General features: G+C 38.7%; 3 protein-coding genes across 3 annotated transcripts in view; 2 read left to right on the plus strand and 1 right to left on the minus strand.

The window, feature by feature from the left end:
* The window catches only part of TTN (titin), a 234,957-nt gene extending 232,730 nt beyond the window's left edge, over positions 1 to 2,227 (plus strand). Inside the window, exons 311-312 of the mRNA XM_077181862.1 lie at positions 545 to 838; positions 963 to 2,227. Of these exons, the coding sequence (XP_077037977.1) occupies positions 545 to 838; positions 963 to 1,261 (593 nt within the window). The 3' untranslated portion in view covers positions 1,262 to 2,227. The remainder of the gene's footprint in view (positions 1 to 544; positions 839 to 962) is intronic.
* Positions 2,228 to 5,512: 3,285 nt separating this feature from the next.
* PLEKHA3 (pleckstrin homology domain containing A3) lies at positions 5,513 to 14,962 on the minus strand. Its single transcript, XM_054636358.2, has 8 exons — positions 14,685 to 14,962; positions 13,085 to 13,201; positions 11,871 to 12,026; positions 11,086 to 11,222; positions 9,968 to 10,132; positions 8,777 to 8,820; positions 8,089 to 8,204; positions 5,513 to 7,377 (listed from the first exon to the last, which is right to left on the minus strand). Exons 1-8 carry the CDS (start codon positions 14,722 to 14,724, stop codon positions 7,250 to 7,252), a joined length of 903 nt encoding a protein of 300 aa, XP_054492333.1. The 5' UTR covers positions 14,725 to 14,962; the 3' UTR covers positions 5,513 to 7,249.
* A 51-nt stretch (positions 14,963 to 15,013) lies between these two features.
* FKBP7 (FKBP prolyl isomerase 7) lies at positions 15,014 to 19,323 on the plus strand. Its single transcript, XM_054636360.2, has 4 exons — positions 15,014 to 15,361; positions 16,668 to 16,819; positions 18,521 to 18,654; positions 18,962 to 19,323. The coding sequence occupies exons 1-4, from the start codon at positions 15,153 to 15,155 to the stop codon at positions 19,121 to 19,123; spliced, it is 657 nt and encodes a 218-aa protein (XP_054492335.1). The 5' UTR covers positions 15,014 to 15,152; the 3' UTR covers positions 19,124 to 19,323.
* The last annotated feature ends 292 nt before the right edge of the window (positions 19,324 to 19,615 follow it).

Consider the following 19,615-nt stretch of genomic DNA (forward strand, 5'->3'; position numbering starts at 1 on the left):
TTTATTGGCTATACCATAATCCCAGTTCCTAGCATCAAGGTGTGGTTGTGATTTGCTTGCATGACTGTGTGTGGGTTTAAAGCAAAGCTGCAGTGATTGAGCTTTCCTGTTGCCCTTTATAGCAACAAAACAATGCAGTGAAGTAGATTTTACTATTCTGTTTTTAAGAGCTTGAAAATGTTTCACAGCTTCTACAAATATGAACTGAGCACACACAATTAATTTCTCAGTGTCTAATTCTAGTAATGGTTCTAATAAGAAACACTGTGTGATGACTTGTTTTTTCTTAAGTATGTATGGTTTTCCTTGAAGCTCATACATATTGTAAGTTACATTGCCTATTTTTTAATTTCTAAATTACTGCTTGTGATTTGGATATCTTGACTCAAATGACTGTAAACAAGTGTATACTCCACTGCAGTTTTCCACTGAAAGCAAAGTATGCCATCTTCATTTCTGTAAAATTAACCATACAGAACTGCATGACTTTGTTAGTTAATGTGATGTTGTTGCTTTTTCCCTCTATGTTTGCAATGCTCCTCAGCTCTAGTTGAAGAACCTCCGAAAGAGGTAGTATTGAAGACCAGTGGCGACGCAAGCATGCACGAAAGTTTTTCTTCTCAGTCCTTTCAAATGGCTTCTTCTAAACAAGAGGCTTCATTCAGCAGTTTCAGCAGTAGCAGCATGACTGAAATGAAATTTGAAAGCATGTCTGCCAAAAGCATGTCCTCCATGAAAGAATCCTTTGTAGAGATGAGCTCCAGCAGTATTATGGGGAAATCTAGCATGGCTCAACTGGAGAGTTCAACCAGTAAAATGCTTAAATCAGGTCTGAGAGGTGAGCATTACAATTATTGGTAGAGTTAGTGCTTCAGCTATCCTGAAGTAGTCCTCAGAGTAAAGCTGCTTCATGGCTTAGTGAAAACAGACTAACTTGGTATTTCTTCCCCTATTTTGTAAAGGAGTACCACCCAAAATCGAAGCTCTCCCATCTGATATCAGCATTGAGGAAGGAAAAGTTCTCACACTATCCTGTGCCTTTTCGGGTGAACCTGCTCCTGAAATAACATGGTACTGCAGAGGGAGAAAAATTACCAGTCAGGACCAGCAAGGCAGATTCCACATCGAAACCAGTGAAGATCTAACCACCCTGATCATCATGGATGTCCAGAAGAACGATGGTGGACTTTATACTCTGAATTTAGGGAATGAATTTGGTACCGATTCTGCCACTGTGAATATAAATATCCGATCACCTTAGAGAGCTTAATCTGTATTATTTACACTTGTATTTTTACAAGTGATTCATATATGGACTGAAATATCTGATATGTAAATATAAAAGAAAAATATTTTTTTACCTACCTGAACGAGACAAAGTCCAGATCTATACATTATGACTTATAGTCATTATTGACCTAAGAATTTAAACCACTTTTTTCACTGACATGTACATACTGTATATAGCCGAAGTTAACGGTTATGAAGTTTTGTACCGTTTATTTTATGACATTTTGAAATGTAACTTTTGGAACTAACAGTTGGCAGGGGAAAGTTTCCTAGCAAACGACTACCCTGCTCAACATTTAACTAATTTTTGCGCCTCAACTCATTGTTGATGTCTAAGAATGCCTCAACAGGTAGAGAGGCTCCCTGTTGAAGATTACTTACACCTAAGACATGATACTGTGCACAGTATTTCATACGTGCACAAATATTTATTTTGAATCAGAAATGTAAGGCATTGGTGATGTTTGCAATTACCCTCCTGTAAGCATTGCTTTAATGTTTTACATTGGCTCTGATTATGTCATAATTTTCCTACCTGACTGACAATTTCTGGACAAAGTGCGAGCGGCCAGCACTTTGTTCACCCACTGTGTACTGTTTCTGACATATTGACTGCCTGAATAGCTTTTAAAAAAGTAACATCACCTGGCCATCCCCTTAATCAACAAAGCTATTTAGGTATTCAAGTGCAGCAGCAGTACCCCATCTCGGAGGTTCTTAGGGTGCAGTGAGTGAGTTTGTGTGGTAGTATTAGACACCCAGTAGTCACTTCCGGGCAACTAAGCAATGAACCACAGTTTGAAAACAAACTGTTGCTACAACACCAAATACCAGCCTTCACTTCAATTTGCTTTAGTTCTCCTAATGTAGTGATAGAGCTTAGTAGTTGTTGAACCTCCTTGAGATAGAATTGTTCATTTGAAATAAAGCATGCTTTCTGCACCATAAAGTCTGTGACTCCTTTATTTATTATGCTGCTGTTCCTGTACTACACTACAGAAAAAGAGTTGCTGAAACAAAAGATGAGACAGAAATGCAGTTCACCAATGTAAACCAGGTAGTTAACTGCTGACAATCAGGCCATCTGTCAGAAGCAGCCTATCCACTAGCCAGCCTTGGAAAGTTACTTCAAAAAAAAATGTTCTTCACAGGTTCCTTATTGACAAAGGATAAATTCTAGCACATGCCTAAGCATTGTGCTGTTCTTACCCTTCTGTTATTTCCAGGCTTTCCTCTACACCATCTTGGTTTTTTGGCAGCTTCAACCTGTACAGACTAGTTGACCCTAATTGCCTGGACCAACAAGTTGTCACCTGCAGTGGGTGATTAATCAATTCTTCATCCCACAAGTCAGATGACTTATCTGTCAGAGCAAAGCCTGTCTTCACATTTGGGGAGCTGTGGGAGGGGTTGGGATATGTTATCCATGGGGAAAAGAGTATCAAGGTCAAAGGAGCAAGTCTGCTTCTAGAATTCACTCTGTAGAAAAAGCTTGAGAGCAAACACATTCACAGAAATGCAACACTTCAGGAGCTGTAAAATTCTCTGAAGTGGAGCAAGAGCATTACTTAGCAAACATGATGTCATCGCTGTGATTCTCAACATATCACTAACACTAAAAAAAAAAACAACACCACAAACAAACTCAAGTTCATCAGAAGAAATGGAGCAGATAAAATATTTAAAAACCTATGCCAAAAAGACTCACTGTAGAATCTTTTTTTATACTTTCCTATAACCCTATATATTATCACTCTCTATCATGCAGGGAAGCTAAGAAATAGGGACAAAACAAGGATTATTGTAAAAAAAAAGGATTTCAGAAAAGCTAAGCTCGGGATCAGGACTAAATCCAAATTTTCTGAAGTGATGGAAGCAATAATTATAAGTATGAAAGTGTTTAAGAGGACATGGTATTTCTTCCTTAGAGAGAAAAGTTTAAAAAAAATTAAGTTTAAAAGGCTGTTTATTTTAATCTTTAAACCATTCAAAGAAAAAAAATATAACTCAAGAAAGTTTCTAATTCTTATTTCTTTAGATGTTTAAAAACACACCAACCAACAAACTCAATACAAGAAAAAAATGCATAGGTACAGTCTTGTTTAGCTAACAAGTAACTTGTGCACACAGGTACATAATAAAGCTAACACTAAAAACACACTAGATATTTAATTATCTCAGCAGAAGGAGATAAGTGATAGACAGCATCTGCAGATTTAACCATGGCCTCTTCTACACAAAGGCTGCTGGAAACTAAATCTCACATGGCCTCTAAACACTCAGTCAATGAAAAGGAAACACACTGTGTGTTGTTGTGTGTGATGGTGTAAGCAAGTTCATCCTGCCAGCACCTCTCTGGCCCAACTCTGCACAGCACTTAAAAGCAAGCACTTTCGGCAAATGAGTCACTCATGTCTAAAAATAGGATTTAAAATGCTTAGGGGCTTTGCTGAAACACAGCTTGAATAGATAATGTTGCAGGCCGACCAGCTGAGCCAGTGTTTTTCCACAAGACTGCTAAGCAAATGCTAACCTACAGTGACATTGCTGAAGTCACAACCCAAAGCTTTGATATCCCATTGCACAGAACACATCCCTAAGAATAACATTTTTCAAGACAATAGATTAAGCAATCTTTGGGTGAAAAGACATAAACATTTTGAATTATTTACTTATTATATCCAGGTCAAATACTGGGATTTCTAACTATACACGCTGACATTTGCTTTCTTAGATAGACAGATCAGATCTATTGTGCTATAGGACCAAATTTATAAAAGTATCTCACCACTGATATAGTGTATGAAAGCCTTTGGCATTCATGTTTCCTGAGTGCTGATGCGTAAGGAAAAACTTTTTAACAAAGCTCTGTGAGCTGCTGTATAAATCCTACTATAAAGCTATGTATTTTCCACTACCATTTTACATGTGGCAGCCTGAGAAAAATAATGTAATGGTGGAGAGTAATAATAACACTGAGAGATGAATTTTATTGCATTCTAGCTGGTTTTCAGACATAGACATTTCCTTTATTCAGGTATCATACCCCTTTTAAAAGTTTCTAAGTTGCACCAACAGGAAAAACAGCTTACACCAGAATATTCAGTGATAGGGGTGTAGCAAAACTCAAGTTTATAATTTGTGAAAATGATCTTTAAAAAACAAATAGGTGTGATTTCAATTTTTAAGTAAGGAATAACATTGTTTCCAGAAGCAACCACTGAAGCATTCCTATCTCAAAGATTGCTTTCTCTGAGGAAAAAAAGTTTAAAAAGTGAAGCTGAATTACTAAGTTGAAAGACATAACATTAATTTACAGTACTTTAAAAGCCCCTGAACACTGAAATCTCAGTATTCATAGCTCTCCAAATCACTGAATGCCTCCCCATTAATTCTTTATAATTGAAGCTGGTAATTTCCTAGCATTCTATTTCTAATTATCTGATGTTAGGAGCTTTAGAGATATAACCAAAGTTACTGCTTTTCATCTAAATATATGTCCCACGCTTATATTCTTTAGGTGATGAAATTTGAGCTAGTTTCAGACTGATCTCAGAAGCACATGAGATCAAAACTAGAAGTACCAACTACCTATGCTGCTGAGACTCAGCTCTCATTCTGCACTAGCAAGAATGATGCAATCAGGCATTCCTGATAAGCTCTCCCATAAATTTGGAAATTAAATATGTAAGAGCAGCCAGGTATTTTTTAGTCTTACTTTGCATGGATCATTGTGATTCAGCCAGATAATTTTCAGAAATTATTTCTTAACTTCAGTTACCAAAAAATATGACAGCATATTATCTTCACTAATGTCACTGAAATATATTTTAGGATGTTTGGTACAGATATCTATATAAAGGCTGATTAAATAGAAACATCACACATATAAACATAAAGCTGAAATGATGGCTTTGTGGACCTAGAAAACTCCAAAACAGCACTGAAGCAATTACATGCAAATTTTGTGCTTGGATGTGATCACAACAACTTTTGTCTTGTGGCACTATTTAAAATTATTACCTACATTCACTGATCAGTCTCACTTTGTTTTTGCACAACATGTAGTCCAGCCTCTTTTCTTCACAGTAGGTGGAAGAAGAAAAAGGTATCTGTCATTGTGGCATATAATTAACACTGCAGAAACTGGCAGAAACCTCAGTGAAGTTTCAAAAAGCACTTCTGACAGTGTATAATTCAAGACAACACTCTCACTGCAGTATGTAGTTTACTTCTCTGAACATCTTCTTTAATACTTATTTTTACATTTGTCATGTCATACAGAATACATTAAAGCAAACATTCAGAAAAAAAAATGTACAAGCATGTGTGTGGCTGATATGCATATGCCAGTTTGCATGAAAACAGAACTGAGCACAAATGACAGCTCTGAGCTGGTATCCACAAACCCCTTTTACAAACCATTCCATTCCACTTGAACCTGACATAATGCTTTATAAACTGGCATTTTATATAAGGCCAACAGCTCATATGTTTTTCCTCAATATTTGGACCTATTTTGATTTAGATAAATCAATATTCCAAAAATTTATAAGGAAAGCTCCTATGCCCATCTGTTCTTTCCAGCCTGCTTCAAATCATTTATATACACAAAAGGAAGACTAGTTAAACCAAATTAAAGATCTGATTATAAAAACAGATTTTGGTATGTGCTTGAGTACAAAAAACCCTGTACATTTATTTAGCAATTGTGTAAATCAAGAACAGTAAATGGCTTGCTTCAAGTGCTCTACAGCTAAGACTTCATAGACCAAGTTCATTCCTAAACAAACACCCTAAAAATCCCCAAAAACTTACAATGCTAATATTAACAACCTTCTTGACCAAGGTGCTAGTAGGCACTATTGTATTATATTACTCATTAATTATTAAGAGAGTCAGACTCTGACCTCACTTACAGTTAATGCAAATTTACACTGATGTAACTGAGAGCAGAATCCATCTTCTGGTGTATGCCATCCTCAAATGATATAAAGGAGTTGCAAAAACAGACCCTCCCTTTTGTATAAATATGTCATAAATAAAACATTTATAGATACAAATATTCATTACTACAGCAGCTTAGAACGGTCTAACATTTCAGCTCTTGTTTTTATCACACTTTGCTAAAAACACATCTTAAGTAAGCAGAGTAAATCTTAACAGCACTGTATTAATTATTTGTGATGCTACACACCCCAGAAACAATTTATGCACATTTTGAAGCTTTCAGTAGATCTTTAGACCTTTAGTAGTGAAAGTAGGTAGAAATTTTTGATGCAAAAAAGAATAAATAAATAAAAACTATTAAATATCCCATGTTTGGTACAAATACTTCATATTAAGTTATTTTTATACATTTGTTTAGAAAAATACACTAAATATTTCTACTTTCATTGCCTAAAAATAAGGACTGGATTATGTATATCCTTGTGTTTTTAAAGGCAGCAATGACAATTACTGCCAAGCTGCTGGAGCAGAGCCATCAGTGCCCATTCCCACAGCCCTTACACTGGCAAACAAAAAGCCATTGTGGGGCTAATCACAGCTCCAGGTGGATGACCTGGTACAAATGACCAAGAGGCCCATGGCACAAGTTGCATTTTCTCCAAAAAAATGAAAACTTTTTGCTGAATTTTATAATGCTTGTTTACTAACCTATCGGTCAGACCTCCACACTTTTTTTAAAAAGAGCTGCATTTACAAATGTGGATGCTTATCTGTTAAAGCCATCATTTGTTCCAAAAAATGCACATTCAAACTGTGAAATATTAGGAAAATACTCTTGCAAATAAACTATATAAAGATAAAATACACTTCAAAGATAGTATTTACGTTATTCTATAAAGTGCAGAGAAATCCTTCTAAAAAGGGAAATAACTACTTCCTATAACAACAGTATAATTACAGCAGCTTTTGCATAGCATTATTTATAGAAAATTTAATACTTTCAGTTGCTTCAGGAGGAAAAGGATGTAAGAGTCTCTTCCAGTTCAGATCTTTCCTTTGACACTGATTTACTTTCTTCAGGAATGGTTGATGATACCAGATCTCCATTGACAGCACCTCTAGAACAATGGGCAGATCCTATAAAGAGATCAACTAAGTATTTAATTTTCAATCCCTGAAAGTATCATCCAATCTGTCAATTATTGTATTTGTAAAGTATTTCCTAAATATAATCAATCAGAAGTCATGTTAAAGTCTGCTTGAGAGGAGTTATAATGGAGTCAAAATGCCAGCAAGATTCAGAAGGAAAAACCATCAAAGAACTGACTACTAATTCAGCCCATCTAATCAGGGACTAAATTCTGATCATGATCTTTATTACTGGCAAGGATGTGTGCCTTCAGAGCTGTGCAGTTCTCTACAAAAGGCAAGAAGCCACTGAAATGAACGACCTGTCCACAATGCACTGAGTGAACTATCCCTGCAATTCACAGAAGTCAAAAGAAGGTAATTTCTTCTGTGACAATAAGCAGGTGGCAAACAGCAATTTCCACATCACTTACCAGATAATCATTCATGTGAACAAACATCCCTTTTCTAGATAGGTCTTAATTTTATCTTGCCAGTAATCCTACTGTTCTCAATATAACTACTCCAGCTGCAAGATCATTTTTAATATCGACGGAAGCCAGCCCAAGTCAACAGGTAACGAACTATACAAGTGCTCCGATTTATAATATAGGAATCTTACAAACAAAACAATTTTCCTCATGCCAATATCAGTGCTGCTCTAAACAAGGAAATAAATTGTACTGGAAGATACAAAAACTCCCTTCCTTTCAAACTTACTCTGAGACTCTTCAGAAGGTGTATCACTGTAAGATTCTGTATCCGAGTACGTTCTTCTGCGCCGCTGAGAAAATCGGTGAAGAGATGAACCCGGTTCTTTTACAGAGTGATTAATCCTACACAGGAAGTGAGATCTATTAGCAAGCAAAATCTGTAATAACCCACACAAATTTTATATACTTTAAATTTGAAATAATTTTGGTTATTTCCCCCCCAACCAATTTTATATACTTTAAATTGGAAATAACTTTGGTGCTTAGATTAAATTGTCAGTATTAATGCTTTTTTGCTAGTCTACCATAGCAGACTAAAAATAGCACAGTCAACAATCTTAGTTTCACAACTAGAAAGCCTGAAAGTGGAAATAAAAATGAAGGAAATAATTTGAGAAACTGAAATACTGAGTGAAAAATAATGTTAGCGTTTCAAGCTCTAATTTCATGAACTTGTCAAAACTAGCCATTTGCATAAAGCTTCTAGCATGATGCAATTTTGGTACTGTATTAAAAATAGAAGCTGCCACCAATAGCTGATAATCTGCACCTTTTGTTTTTAAAATAAGATCAATTTATCATTTTTAATTTTTTCTCCATGCAAACAATTCTTCTCACATTTTGATTTTGATGCTAGCAAGTTCAGGGAGGTCTTTTGAGACACAAGAAAAAAATTTAAGGAAACAGAAAATTACCTTTCTGAATAGCAAGGACCAGGGTGGCTAATGGAACGCTTCATCTAGGGAGAAAAAAATTCCAAAGAACAAACAACACCAAAAATGTCACAAGCTACTCAGAAGAATGATATAGATATCTACACTACTCCTTGTTTTATTTACAGTCTTTACAAAGAGAGACGGCAATATTTTTTTTATAAAAAGCAACCACTCTCAGTTAAAAATCTGATTAAACTATATGAAAATAGATGGATTGCCATCAATATTAAAAATTTTAGAACATTCACACAGGAAATAGTTTACTACAAAAAGATGCTATCTCCTGTCTATGGAATTCATTCCCTCTTTCACTGAAGCTTCTCAAGGAGCCATTGTTAATTGCTATGATATACAGAACTATCAAGACATTTTTCCTTTACCAAATGGAAGTTCAAATTCCTCATTACACAATAAAGCCAAATTATGCCTCTTGATTCCTTGTGGTTTCTCTGCTATTACTGTCAAATCTCTATGCATATCAAAGAAAGTTACTATTTTAAATCATAATGATCAGCTTTGTAAGTAAAGTGATTGAAGATAAAGAGATGAGAGATCCATATGGAAAGAAAGAGATTCCCACAACAGAATTGCACAATACATCTCATCTTGGAATACATACACAGAACTGAGAAAGCATTTGATTGCCCATACATTGTCCTCCTAAAGGAATTAATTCATAGTGAATAGTTATGCAAGTAATATCTTAATCATTATATATCTTTTTGTTAAATAAGGGAATGATATATTAATACAAACAAATTACACTGAAACATATGCTATCTTGCTAAAGTGCTTGAAGTCACAAACCACTTAAGCAAGAGGTGAAGTTATGTAATTTTTATGATCAGTGTATAGTTAGCACTCTAGAAAAACCTAACAGTTGAACTGAGGAAAAGTTAAACCTCATTCATTTATGAGATACCTCATTAGAGGGCCTTGACACGTATGATAAACTACTCTGATGATGTAAAGGCTAGCAAACTGCAAAGCAAAAGACTGAGAATGGAAAACTGATTTATATTTGGGACCAGTACTGATTTATAACTCAGTCAAGATTTCAACTGTGGACATCATAGCATGTAACAATAGCACAGGGTTCTGCTACTCCTCCCCCCCAGTCTAACCACCAGTATGACACTTAGAAAAGATAATATTTCAAAATGTCTAAACCATTTGAATAGGTGATGGTGACACAGGAGAAACCAAGGGATCAGGGTGAGGCAGCTGGAACATTTCTGGCTTAAACTTGGCATTAGCAATCTTCACACATTCTTCAAGTGTTGTGATAAATGTATTACATGTGGCACTAAGCAAGGAAGAGGCTTCATTCATGTTCTGAAAGTAAATGAAAGCACAAGCATAAGCAAGGAAAAAAAAAAATATTCAAATACAACTTTCCTCCACCACCTCTCCCAGACACACTCATCTCCCTCATTACCACTAAGAATTTTTATTTCCCATTTTTTTAATCAAATGTATGCCTTACCATAAGGCCAATTTAAGAAAACACATGCAACAGCATTGCAATTTCTTTCTGACATCTGAATTTCTTTAGGGTACCAGCCAACAATGCCTTACTGCAAAGCTTGTCTCAGAGTAACTAACTGGTATCAGAAGATCATTCAGTGAAACAAATGAATTGCAGCAGAAGGTGTGAACAGTTTTCTCACTCTAGAGCAAGGAGATGCAGGTCCATTTCACCTATCTAAACTGAAAACTTGCTCTGTTGTGACCAAGTGTCAACCCCTAGCTTTGCACTAAAGGACCAACAACATTGCTCACATGCTGCTCAAGAGTGCAAAGAATGGAGTCATTCAGTTTCCAGTCCTTTCATTCAAAAGCAGGAATACATTCTAGCATTGTACTTGTGCACATTCAGAGACAGATATCTACACTGCATGTTTCCAATGCCTGGAACACTACCTTTCACTGATAAGAAAATGGAATACCATCCCACATAAGAAAGTAAGAATGGACAAACTAAGATTGTTTCAACTACTCGAACAGAGATGCAAAACAAGACAAAATATTGTATTTCTCATATGATAGCTCTACTGGCCTTTCAACCAAATGGCTCAGGAACACAACTGGTTCCTAACACCTGGCACAATTACAGTTAAACCATCCAGGCACTTTACACACAGAAAATCACTATTAGTACATCTACACACAAGCATTCAAAAATTGACATTAACACTGGGGAGATTAATAAGGTTTAAGACAACAACAGTAACTTGTTGTGAGGTGTATTATATAATGGAATGAAAACAAATTCTAGAATTGTGCACCTCAATGCTGGGAGGAGAGCGAGTCTCATCATGGTGAACAAATTCTTGTATGGTATGAACTTGCTGCATCAAAAGATCACAGTAGAGACGAAGTTCAGACATTTTGGTTTTAAGAGATTCATTGGTCTCACTTATTTCTATGGAAAAAAATGGAAATATAAATTTATTGCATACAATGTACATATACATTGTAATATTTAAGCACTTTTCACTTAAAGATCAATTTAAAAATCCACTTAAACCTCCACTTGATTTTGAGGAAAACTGGATTCTGCAATGAATCAAGAATTACACTTGAAGCAAATAATACTTTCGGATAACTGGTGCTAATTTAATCACTATTATGAAAAAGGCACATTATCAGGAAAAATAAAGGTTGAAATCTTTCTTGGCTGCTATGTAATGTCGAAAAAAATATTGGATAAAACTTATGCCACTCACCAGAATGGCTGGAAACAGCTACATTAAGCCTTTCAAGAGAAATTATGGAAAAAGTAATAGTTACTATAAAGAGTTAATATAACATCAGAAATGAAATGTCTTCACAACAACTACAAACAATATGTTTATTCTAGTGACAACAACACCTTGTAGTATTTCAGCTTCTTAAGATACAAGAGATCAATGCAGGTGACTTCTAACTCTAGCTCTGAGGGGGAATTTATCATAGAGATGACTACAAATAATTACAACTTATATTAAAAGACTTTGTACCACAACATTTGTACTATGATTATTGGAAGAAGTGTTACCTACTAACTAGTTACTCTAGGTAACATACATACCTTTTTCTTTTTTTGTTCTGGTATCTGCTAAACAGGCTTTTGCACTCCCCAGTGCCACCAGCCATCTTTGCCTTTCAGCTGCATTAACTGCTTTCATATAGAAATGCTGCTCCCCCGGGATGATTAGCTCCATTCTTGTGTTGTCTGTAGCATGAACTTGTGTTAGAAGAGAAAAAAAAAAAATTGAAATAATAACCTCAACTGAGTACCAATCATTTATTAAATACTGCTCAAAGTGTTTTAAAATGCTTATGATAATCCCACAGTAATACAGTAAATCACAAAGCACCACTGTTAAGTAAGGAAAAGCTGCTCAGCCTTTCTCCCCCTTTTCTTCACCGAAAGAACAAAATAACAAGCAAAATCAAGTGGAATGGCAAAAAGAAAAAAATTTTTAAAAGTGATCCTCTAAACTAAAGAAACACTAACAAAAAGGAGCTACCACATGAAAAATTGATTGGGCCACTTGGTGGTCCATGTAAAATAAGTTCCACTTTTTAATATGAAAGTACCCACATCACAAGCTGAGTTACCTGTGAGGATCTGGAAAAAATTCATAGTCAACAGCAATAGGAAGCTAGAAAACTCCTTGCTATTAGCCAAGGAGGCTGACCTACAGTTAGGAATACTCTAAAGACTAAACTCTTACTTCAGAACAAACCATTCACTTACTGACTGAAATACACCCATCACCTGTGCATATGTGCAGCTGCTAACAGTGACAAAAGTAAAAATTACTCAGGAAACTGAAAGACTAAACACTTCTGGTTTATAAGAATGCCACTTTTGGATCACTGCTGCTACTCTTCTGGAAAACTGGCTTTCATGATTCAGTCTCTATCCCTGGTCATAAGAGGAAAAAGCAGTAGAACTAAGCACCTAGCTGACATAACTTTAAGCATGAACCATGTGCACATAACTATTAAAAACAAAAAGTAACAAATGGTGTGTACTAAATCTCAACAGAACTCTATTATCATATATTAATAATTCATTATTATCTGTGCTAATGAATATTATTAATATTGATAACATTAACTATTAATATCTGTGATAATTCATTATTATCTATGAACTATGAAGCTGACACACTGGACTATAGGTAAACAAAAACAGAGGAGGAAAAACATGTGATGCAAAAATGTATGGTTGGTGGTCTTTTCTATTTCCATAGCAGCTAAAATTTTCTCAAGCAGAAATCTATTAATTCTTACCTTTTATTTCACACACAGCCATCTTTATACTTCCTTTGCTGCCTTTGCAAACATCATCCTGGGAATCATAGTATGACAATATCCCATTGTCTAAAACAAACCACCGAGGCTGCCAACCTAGGGAGACCAAAAATGTGAAAGTTTAGTCTAATTCCTAAACTGTAAATAAAATTAATCTATTTGGCTGATAAAAGAGGCAAACATTAAATTATTTTTGTAACACACCAGGAAGTAACCAATCTGAGCAGTCTGGAGACCAAAGCCACTCAATTAACAGACTACTGTTATATGTAAGCCTAAGGAAGGGTTCTGAAGTTGACTGGTTTAGAGCTTCCAGCAGAAGTTAGCTGCATGCTAACAGTCCATGGCATGTATAGCATTCACAGCTACTGTTGAGTTTTTGCTTATTAAATAACAGACTTAAAAGAGGAGCAAACACCACAAGAGTTCATTGCCCTTATCCATTTATCTTTTGCTACAGAAACGTTTTCAGTAATGTAAGTGAAAGTGATAACTTTCATTGTTTTGAAAACAACTTTGCACTCATTCTTTCTCTCATAACCACAACTTTTCCACTATGTGCTTTCTCTATAGTTACTGTGAAGAAGAGACAAAGACATCAAATATCTATTTAGTTACAGTACAACTGCTCCCTTGTACGAAAAGACCCATATCTGTGGACACATAATTGCTCTGAAAAATGCAAGATTACACTCTGTACACTTCATTTCACAGCACATCCATACAATCCTCACAACGTGGCCCACATTTTTTATAATCCCTCAGAACCAAGTTTCCCACCACTTCACACTCACAAGCTGCATATGCTGAAACAGAATTCCCCATATGAAGTGCTGAAGAACCAGAGGGCAAAGATACTGCCAAAGCAGTGTAATAAGAGGCACGATAAAGCATGATCCAATGCTGATCTGCTTGGGAGAGACAATTAGTCCTATCACAGTGGCGGAGGAGAAATGTTTCACCTTGACACCAGTGCCTGCCCACTGCCTGCCCCAGAGGGAGATGGTGTCTCTATTACAGCAGAGGATCAGTCAAAGAGAACAAGGCAAATGCTGATATTCGGTACACTTTTTGTCTGCAGCGCCTCCAAAAACACATTTAACGAAACTGATGTTCATCATGCGCTTTCCAGGCTGGGATACAGGAGCTCGCTGTCCCGCTGAGAGTCTCTGACTAACTCGGCAAGGCGCAATCCAGGTGGCGAGAGGTTCTCGGCAGAAGGCCAGGGCCGGCACCGCTCCGTGCGGCTGCCGGGGCACTGCGTTCACCCGGCCCGGCCCGGCCGCCGCCCGCACCGGGCGAGAGCGAGGAGCGCTGGCGCTGCCCCCTCCTGCCCGGCCCCGGGGCCGGCTCCAGGCCACCGCCGCCCCAGGGCCGCCTCCGTGGCGACGCTCGGCTGCTCTCCGGGGCTTGTATCCGAGCACCAATGTCTCAGGCAACGCGCTACCGACAGCTCCGGCCGGCCGCAGTACGCCGGGACCCCCCGAGGCTCAGCAGCAGCAGCAACAGCAGCGGCGCATCACGGCCGGAGCCGAGCCGAGCCCCAACCGCCGCCCCCGGGCCCGGCCCCCGCGCCTACCCGCTAGATAGTTGGTCCACTTGTACAGGACCCCCTCCATCGCTCAGAGCCCGGCGCCGGGCCGCATCCTCCTGCTCCGCCGCGGGGAACGGGCGGCCGCGGCCGCCGCGGGGATGGCGCTCCCCTCCCGGCCCCACCGCTGCCTCCCCCGCGCGGAGGCGGAGCCGCTCAGCTCAGGCGCGGCGGCCGCGGCGGCTCCGGCGGCGCCGCCTGCCCCGCGGGGCGCTCTGCATCCCCCATGCGCGCCCGGCCGCGCTCCCGGCCCCGCCGCCCCGCGGCCGCTTCCGACGTCCCTTCCACTTCCTGAGCGGAGAGGGCGGCCCGAAGAATCGCCCGCCCCGCGGCCGCTGCTGGAGCCGGGCTCCTCCCCACGTCCGGGGCGGCTGAGACGGAGCGGCGGCGCTGGCTCGGCCCCCGCCCCTCGGCGCGGCGGGGACAGTGCCACGCCGGCGGCCGCCTCGGAGCGATATGGGCCGAGAGCTGACCCTGCTCCTGCTGCCGCTGGCGCTCCTCGCGGCCCCGGCGCGGGCCGAGGGCGGCACAGCGGCAGCGGAGGAGGTTAAGATAGAGGTGCTGCACCTCCCCGAGACCTGCAGCCCGAAGAGCAAGAAGGGCGACCTGCTGAACGCGCACTATGACGGATTCCTGGCCAGCGACGGATCCAAGTTTTACTGCAGGTGAGCGCCGTGGCACCGGGCCGGAGGACGGGCGGTGGGCCCTGCCCGGTGGGTGCTTGGCACAGCCGATCCGCTCCCCCGAACAAGCGGGACATGTTCGGGGTGGGCACAACTCGGGGCCCGTACTGACCACACCAGCAATAGTACTTTACTTTTCCTCAGCCGAGTGTTGAAGGATGCAGAGTTTCCCTAAAGTCAAATTAGGGAGTTCCTAGGAGTCCTAGGGTCCCTAGGGAGAAACTTCGAGAGCCTGTAGCCCACGCCTCACATGGAGCCCCCCTTTGTCAGAGTGGAAAAAATAACCCGTTCTGTTGATAATTGCCCTGTTCTGTGCTGTAACCTGTGCAGAAAAACTCGGGTTGGGAGGAGGAGCTCCTGGTAGGAATGCACACTGACAATTTTAGGCAGAAACTTTTATATAGCATCCACTTCCACATAGTTGGCGCTGTGCAGTGCAACCACATTATTATACTGGTGGTTTGCAGCCTTTTTGCCTCGTGCCTGTTGCTGTTTCCCTTCTTGATTTGTTGTGCCGCCCATTTTACCACAAAGTTACCATTTCGTCTTTTGCTTTTTTGATGTTGCCTCTTCCATCTATCCTCAGGCAATAGCTTAGCTCATTACAAAATCTTGATCCATTCCCCCACTTCTATAATTTAAGAAAAAAACTCAGTATATAGGATAATTCTGCATTTAACAGTACCATTTAAGTTGCATTTCTTTGCCTGTTGAGGTGGCTGACTGGTACATAGAGCATTGTTCTCTGGATGTTTTGCTCAGTTGCTGTTCGGTGTAGTGCCCATACTGGGGAGGCTTCATGTGACCAGAAGCTGCCTCAAGCACTGGCTGTCTGAGCTGGCCAGAGTGGTTGGTGAGCACACAGTACTGCAGTCAGCATTGCCAGGTTCCACCAGCACACACCTGCACTCTCAGTCCCATCCCGTCCTACAGTGTTGTGAACTGCTGAGAACATTTTCACTTTCCAGTGCTCCCCACTTGTAGACTTCCTGCAGTGGCACCTTGTTTCTGGCATGCAGCCTGCATGATCAGGAAGATCGGATGTTTTTATAAGAAGTTCAAAAACGAGGTTTTGTTTTTTTTTTAAAAAAGGAAGTTTCCCCTTACATATATCAAAATCTGACCTTAAATTATAAATGTAGCAGAAAAAGTGTTTATACTTTGTATTCTTGCACTCTTAATATTCTTGTGTCTTAATAATCTATGTTCTTACTAGCTGCAACTAAAAGTTATATTTATGATAAAAATATTATGTTAATATTACTCATACACAATTTTTTTTTAATAGTCGGACACAAAATGAAGGTCATCCAAAATGGTTTGTTCTGGGTGTTGGACAAGTCATAAAAGGCTTAGATATTGCTATGATGAACATGTGTCCTGGAGAAAAACGGAAAGTGACAATTCCTCCATCATTAGCATACGGACAGCAAGGATATGGTAAAAGTTCTAACTCTAAACTTTGTCTTTCCTGTGTTTTTTACCCTTTGAAACACACAATACGTAGTATTGTAAATGTCTGTGAGAACTGGTGCTCCCATTTGGAGGCAGTGCAGCTGTGCAGCCCCTGCTCATTGCTGTGCAGTTTAAGTAGTCCTGACACAGACCCACACCCAGGCCTTGCAGTTCCCATTAGAATTCAGTACATGCCACCCAATGTGTTTTCCCAAGTGTTGCCATAGTGTGAAGCAAAAGGAAGATCTCTATGAGCAAGATTAGCATTATTGTGTTAAAATATTAAATTCCAGTCACATTTCGTTTTATTATTTGACTGCTACCTGTTTAGCCTTCTAATGAAAATCTACATCTTCTGAGTAAAATGGAACATAATGCAGTACAATTAATCTAAATAGAAATAATTTGCTTAAAATACTGCTTATATTCTGAATAGTTAATGGCTCTCATTATCACATTACACAGTAATTGCAACAGCGCAGTGCATGAAATCTGATTTGAATATAAGATAATTCAGTGTGCAGATTACTTTAAAAAAGTTCCAGTACAAGTTTTATGCAGTGTTTGAGCACTCAAATGTAGATAAGTTCAGCTCTGACCTGGGTGTAGGAGTTCCTGTGAAAAGGCAGCTCCTGCTCTATAATAATATTTTGGTACTGATATGTCAGAATTCAATGCATCAGTTTTGTCTTTAATACAATTTCATACAAAAAGGAAAAACACTGTTACAAATAAAAACTGTTCTTTAATATTAGTGTTAACTGTTTGTTCCAGGTAGCACTTGAAGGAAGAAGTAGTATTTTCCTAGAGCACCCCTGTCCTCTGTCTCAGCGTATTCCTGCATGCTGGGGAAGATACCTGCCTAATCTTGAATTAAAAAAGATGCATGTGGCTTTCTAAATCTTTACATGTCTTTCCTTTGTTGGTATGTATATTTGTAAACTGCTGGCACTGAATTCTAGTATTGTAATCTTTCTTTTATAAGGTATATTTAAATCTTGATTTATATTCAGATGTATTTAAAGCTACTTTTCTAAAGCATGGAAAGTTAAAACCTTTTGAACTCTGTTATTTTTTCTATGGCTACTTTAGATGAGTAGTGTAAGAGTTTTGTTTATCTTCTGTTTACAAACAGTGTAGATTCTTTAGCTTTTCTTCAGTTTATGAAGAATGAACACAAGCTCAAAATTCTGAGGTTACAGTGTCATGCTTACTGGCTTTGGCAGCTTGCATGTTTGCATTTTAATTTTACACTGCATGATTTTTTATGCTCTTTTGGCACTATTTTAGACTGCATTGGTTTGTTGCTGTCTCTTTTCAGGTCCCTTTTTTTGCCAGAGGCATGATACGTGGACCTGTGTTTGTAGGCAGTGCTGGTTTTACATCAGGTGGCAGAAAATGCTTTGATCCAGGAACAAAGAATTCTAACAGTTGTTTTCTTAATTCAGAGGCCAGACAAATTATTCCAGTAGTTTGAAGCTTCTGTGGGGATTTTTAGCAAGTCAGATGACTTACATTCCATTGCTGCTTTTTGAGATGTACATTTTAAACAGCATACCTGTTTTATATATAATATTATTTTACAGCATACGTAAAGTACCTTTTACCATACCTGTGAATTTATCATATATGTGATCTCTGCCCATAGTGTCTGATTCCTTAAACACTTTTTTCTTTTATTCATAGCACAGGGCAAGATTCCACCCAATGCAACACTGATCTTTGAGATTGAACTTTACGCAGTAAATAAAGGACCTCGTAGTGTTGAGGCATTTAATCAAATAGACAAAGATGGTGACAAGAAGCTCTCTGAACTTGAGGTAATATGATACAAATAATTTATAAAACTATAGGTGTGGCTGCATCAGTTTTATCTTTACCTGAGCTCTCTCTGCTGCAGCTGATCACCTAAGGTTTCTGTGTGTTTACACAAACTACACTGTGCTGTAGTTTGCTGAAATTTGCTTTAATACATTAGTAAATCTCACACTTCCTGTAGACAAGCTGTGGATGTATCTGCACTGGAATCACAATACATTACTTGTATACCCCCAGTGTCCTTGAAGATAGCTAGATTGAGTACTGACATAAAAGTCACAATGATTTGACGTTTTTCTTTTCTTCTAGATAAGCCACTATTTGAAAGAAGAATTTGCAAGAGATGGCAAAAAACGTCATCCTTCTGCCCATGATGAAATCTTAGCTGATATATTTAAGAAGAATGACCATGATAGAGATGGCTTCATATCAGCAAAGGAGTACAATGTCTACCAGCATGATGAACTCTAAGTACTTTAAAAAATCTTTTGCTGTCTTCTGCACACTGAATTCTAAATAATAATACTTTGTCACAGAATTTTTGTATTTTTTTTATAGTGGAACCTTTTTATATCTCTTAGGGTGACTGTAAAAATCTTATTTTTAACATTCAGCTAATAAAATGTGTCAGATGTTTCAAAAGAAAGAAATAAAATTGAAGTACACCATGATCTAATATTTGTGGTGCTTATAACATGTTCCAATCTACAGTATTGCTCGCACTGAGCAATACAGCACACAAAAGTGTGCTGTTGTATTGAGCACACAAAAGTTACAGTAATCTTTGACATAGCTGGAATATAATTGCTGAACACTTCTAAATCCCCTCTAAAATAAAAAAGTAAAATCTCAATCCCCTGTAAAGTAAAAAGGGAATCCCAGGAATATAACTCTTAGACCCCTGCAGGCTCCAGGCCTAGCTTCTTGAGGAAAAGCCATTAGCAGCAACTAACTATAAAAGGC

Source organism: Agelaius phoeniceus, chromosome 7, assembly GCF_051311805.1.
Source record: "Agelaius phoeniceus isolate bAgePho1 chromosome 7, bAgePho1.hap1, whole genome shotgun sequence".
NCBI classification, from domain to species: domain Eukaryota; kingdom Metazoa; phylum Chordata; class Aves; order Passeriformes; family Icteridae; genus Agelaius; species Agelaius phoeniceus.

Coding starts and splice junctions, on each gene's coding strand:
- FKBP7 (XM_054636360.2), top strand. CDS start 15,153: ATGGGCCGAGAGCTGACCCTGCTCCTGCTGCCGCTGGCGCTCCTCGCG. Junction 15,362..16,667: donor GGATCCAAGTTTTACTGCAG/GTGAGCGCCGTG, acceptor TTTTTTTAATAG/TCGGACACAAAATGAAGGTC. Junction 18,655..18,961: donor AGAAGCTCTCTGAACTTGAG/GTAATATGATAC, acceptor CTTTTCTTCTAG/ATAAGCCACTATTTGAAAGA.
- PLEKHA3 (XM_054636358.2), bottom strand. CDS start 14,724: ATGGAGGGGGTCCTGTACAAGTGGACCAACTATCTAGCGG. Junction 10,133..11,085: donor GCTCTCCTCCCAGCATTGAG/GTGCACAATTCT, acceptor ATTTACTTTCAG/AACATGAATGAAGCCTCTTC. Junction 8,821..9,967: donor CACCATCACCTATTCAAATG/GTTTAGACATTT, acceptor TTTTCTCCCTAG/ATGAAGCGTTCCATTAGCCA.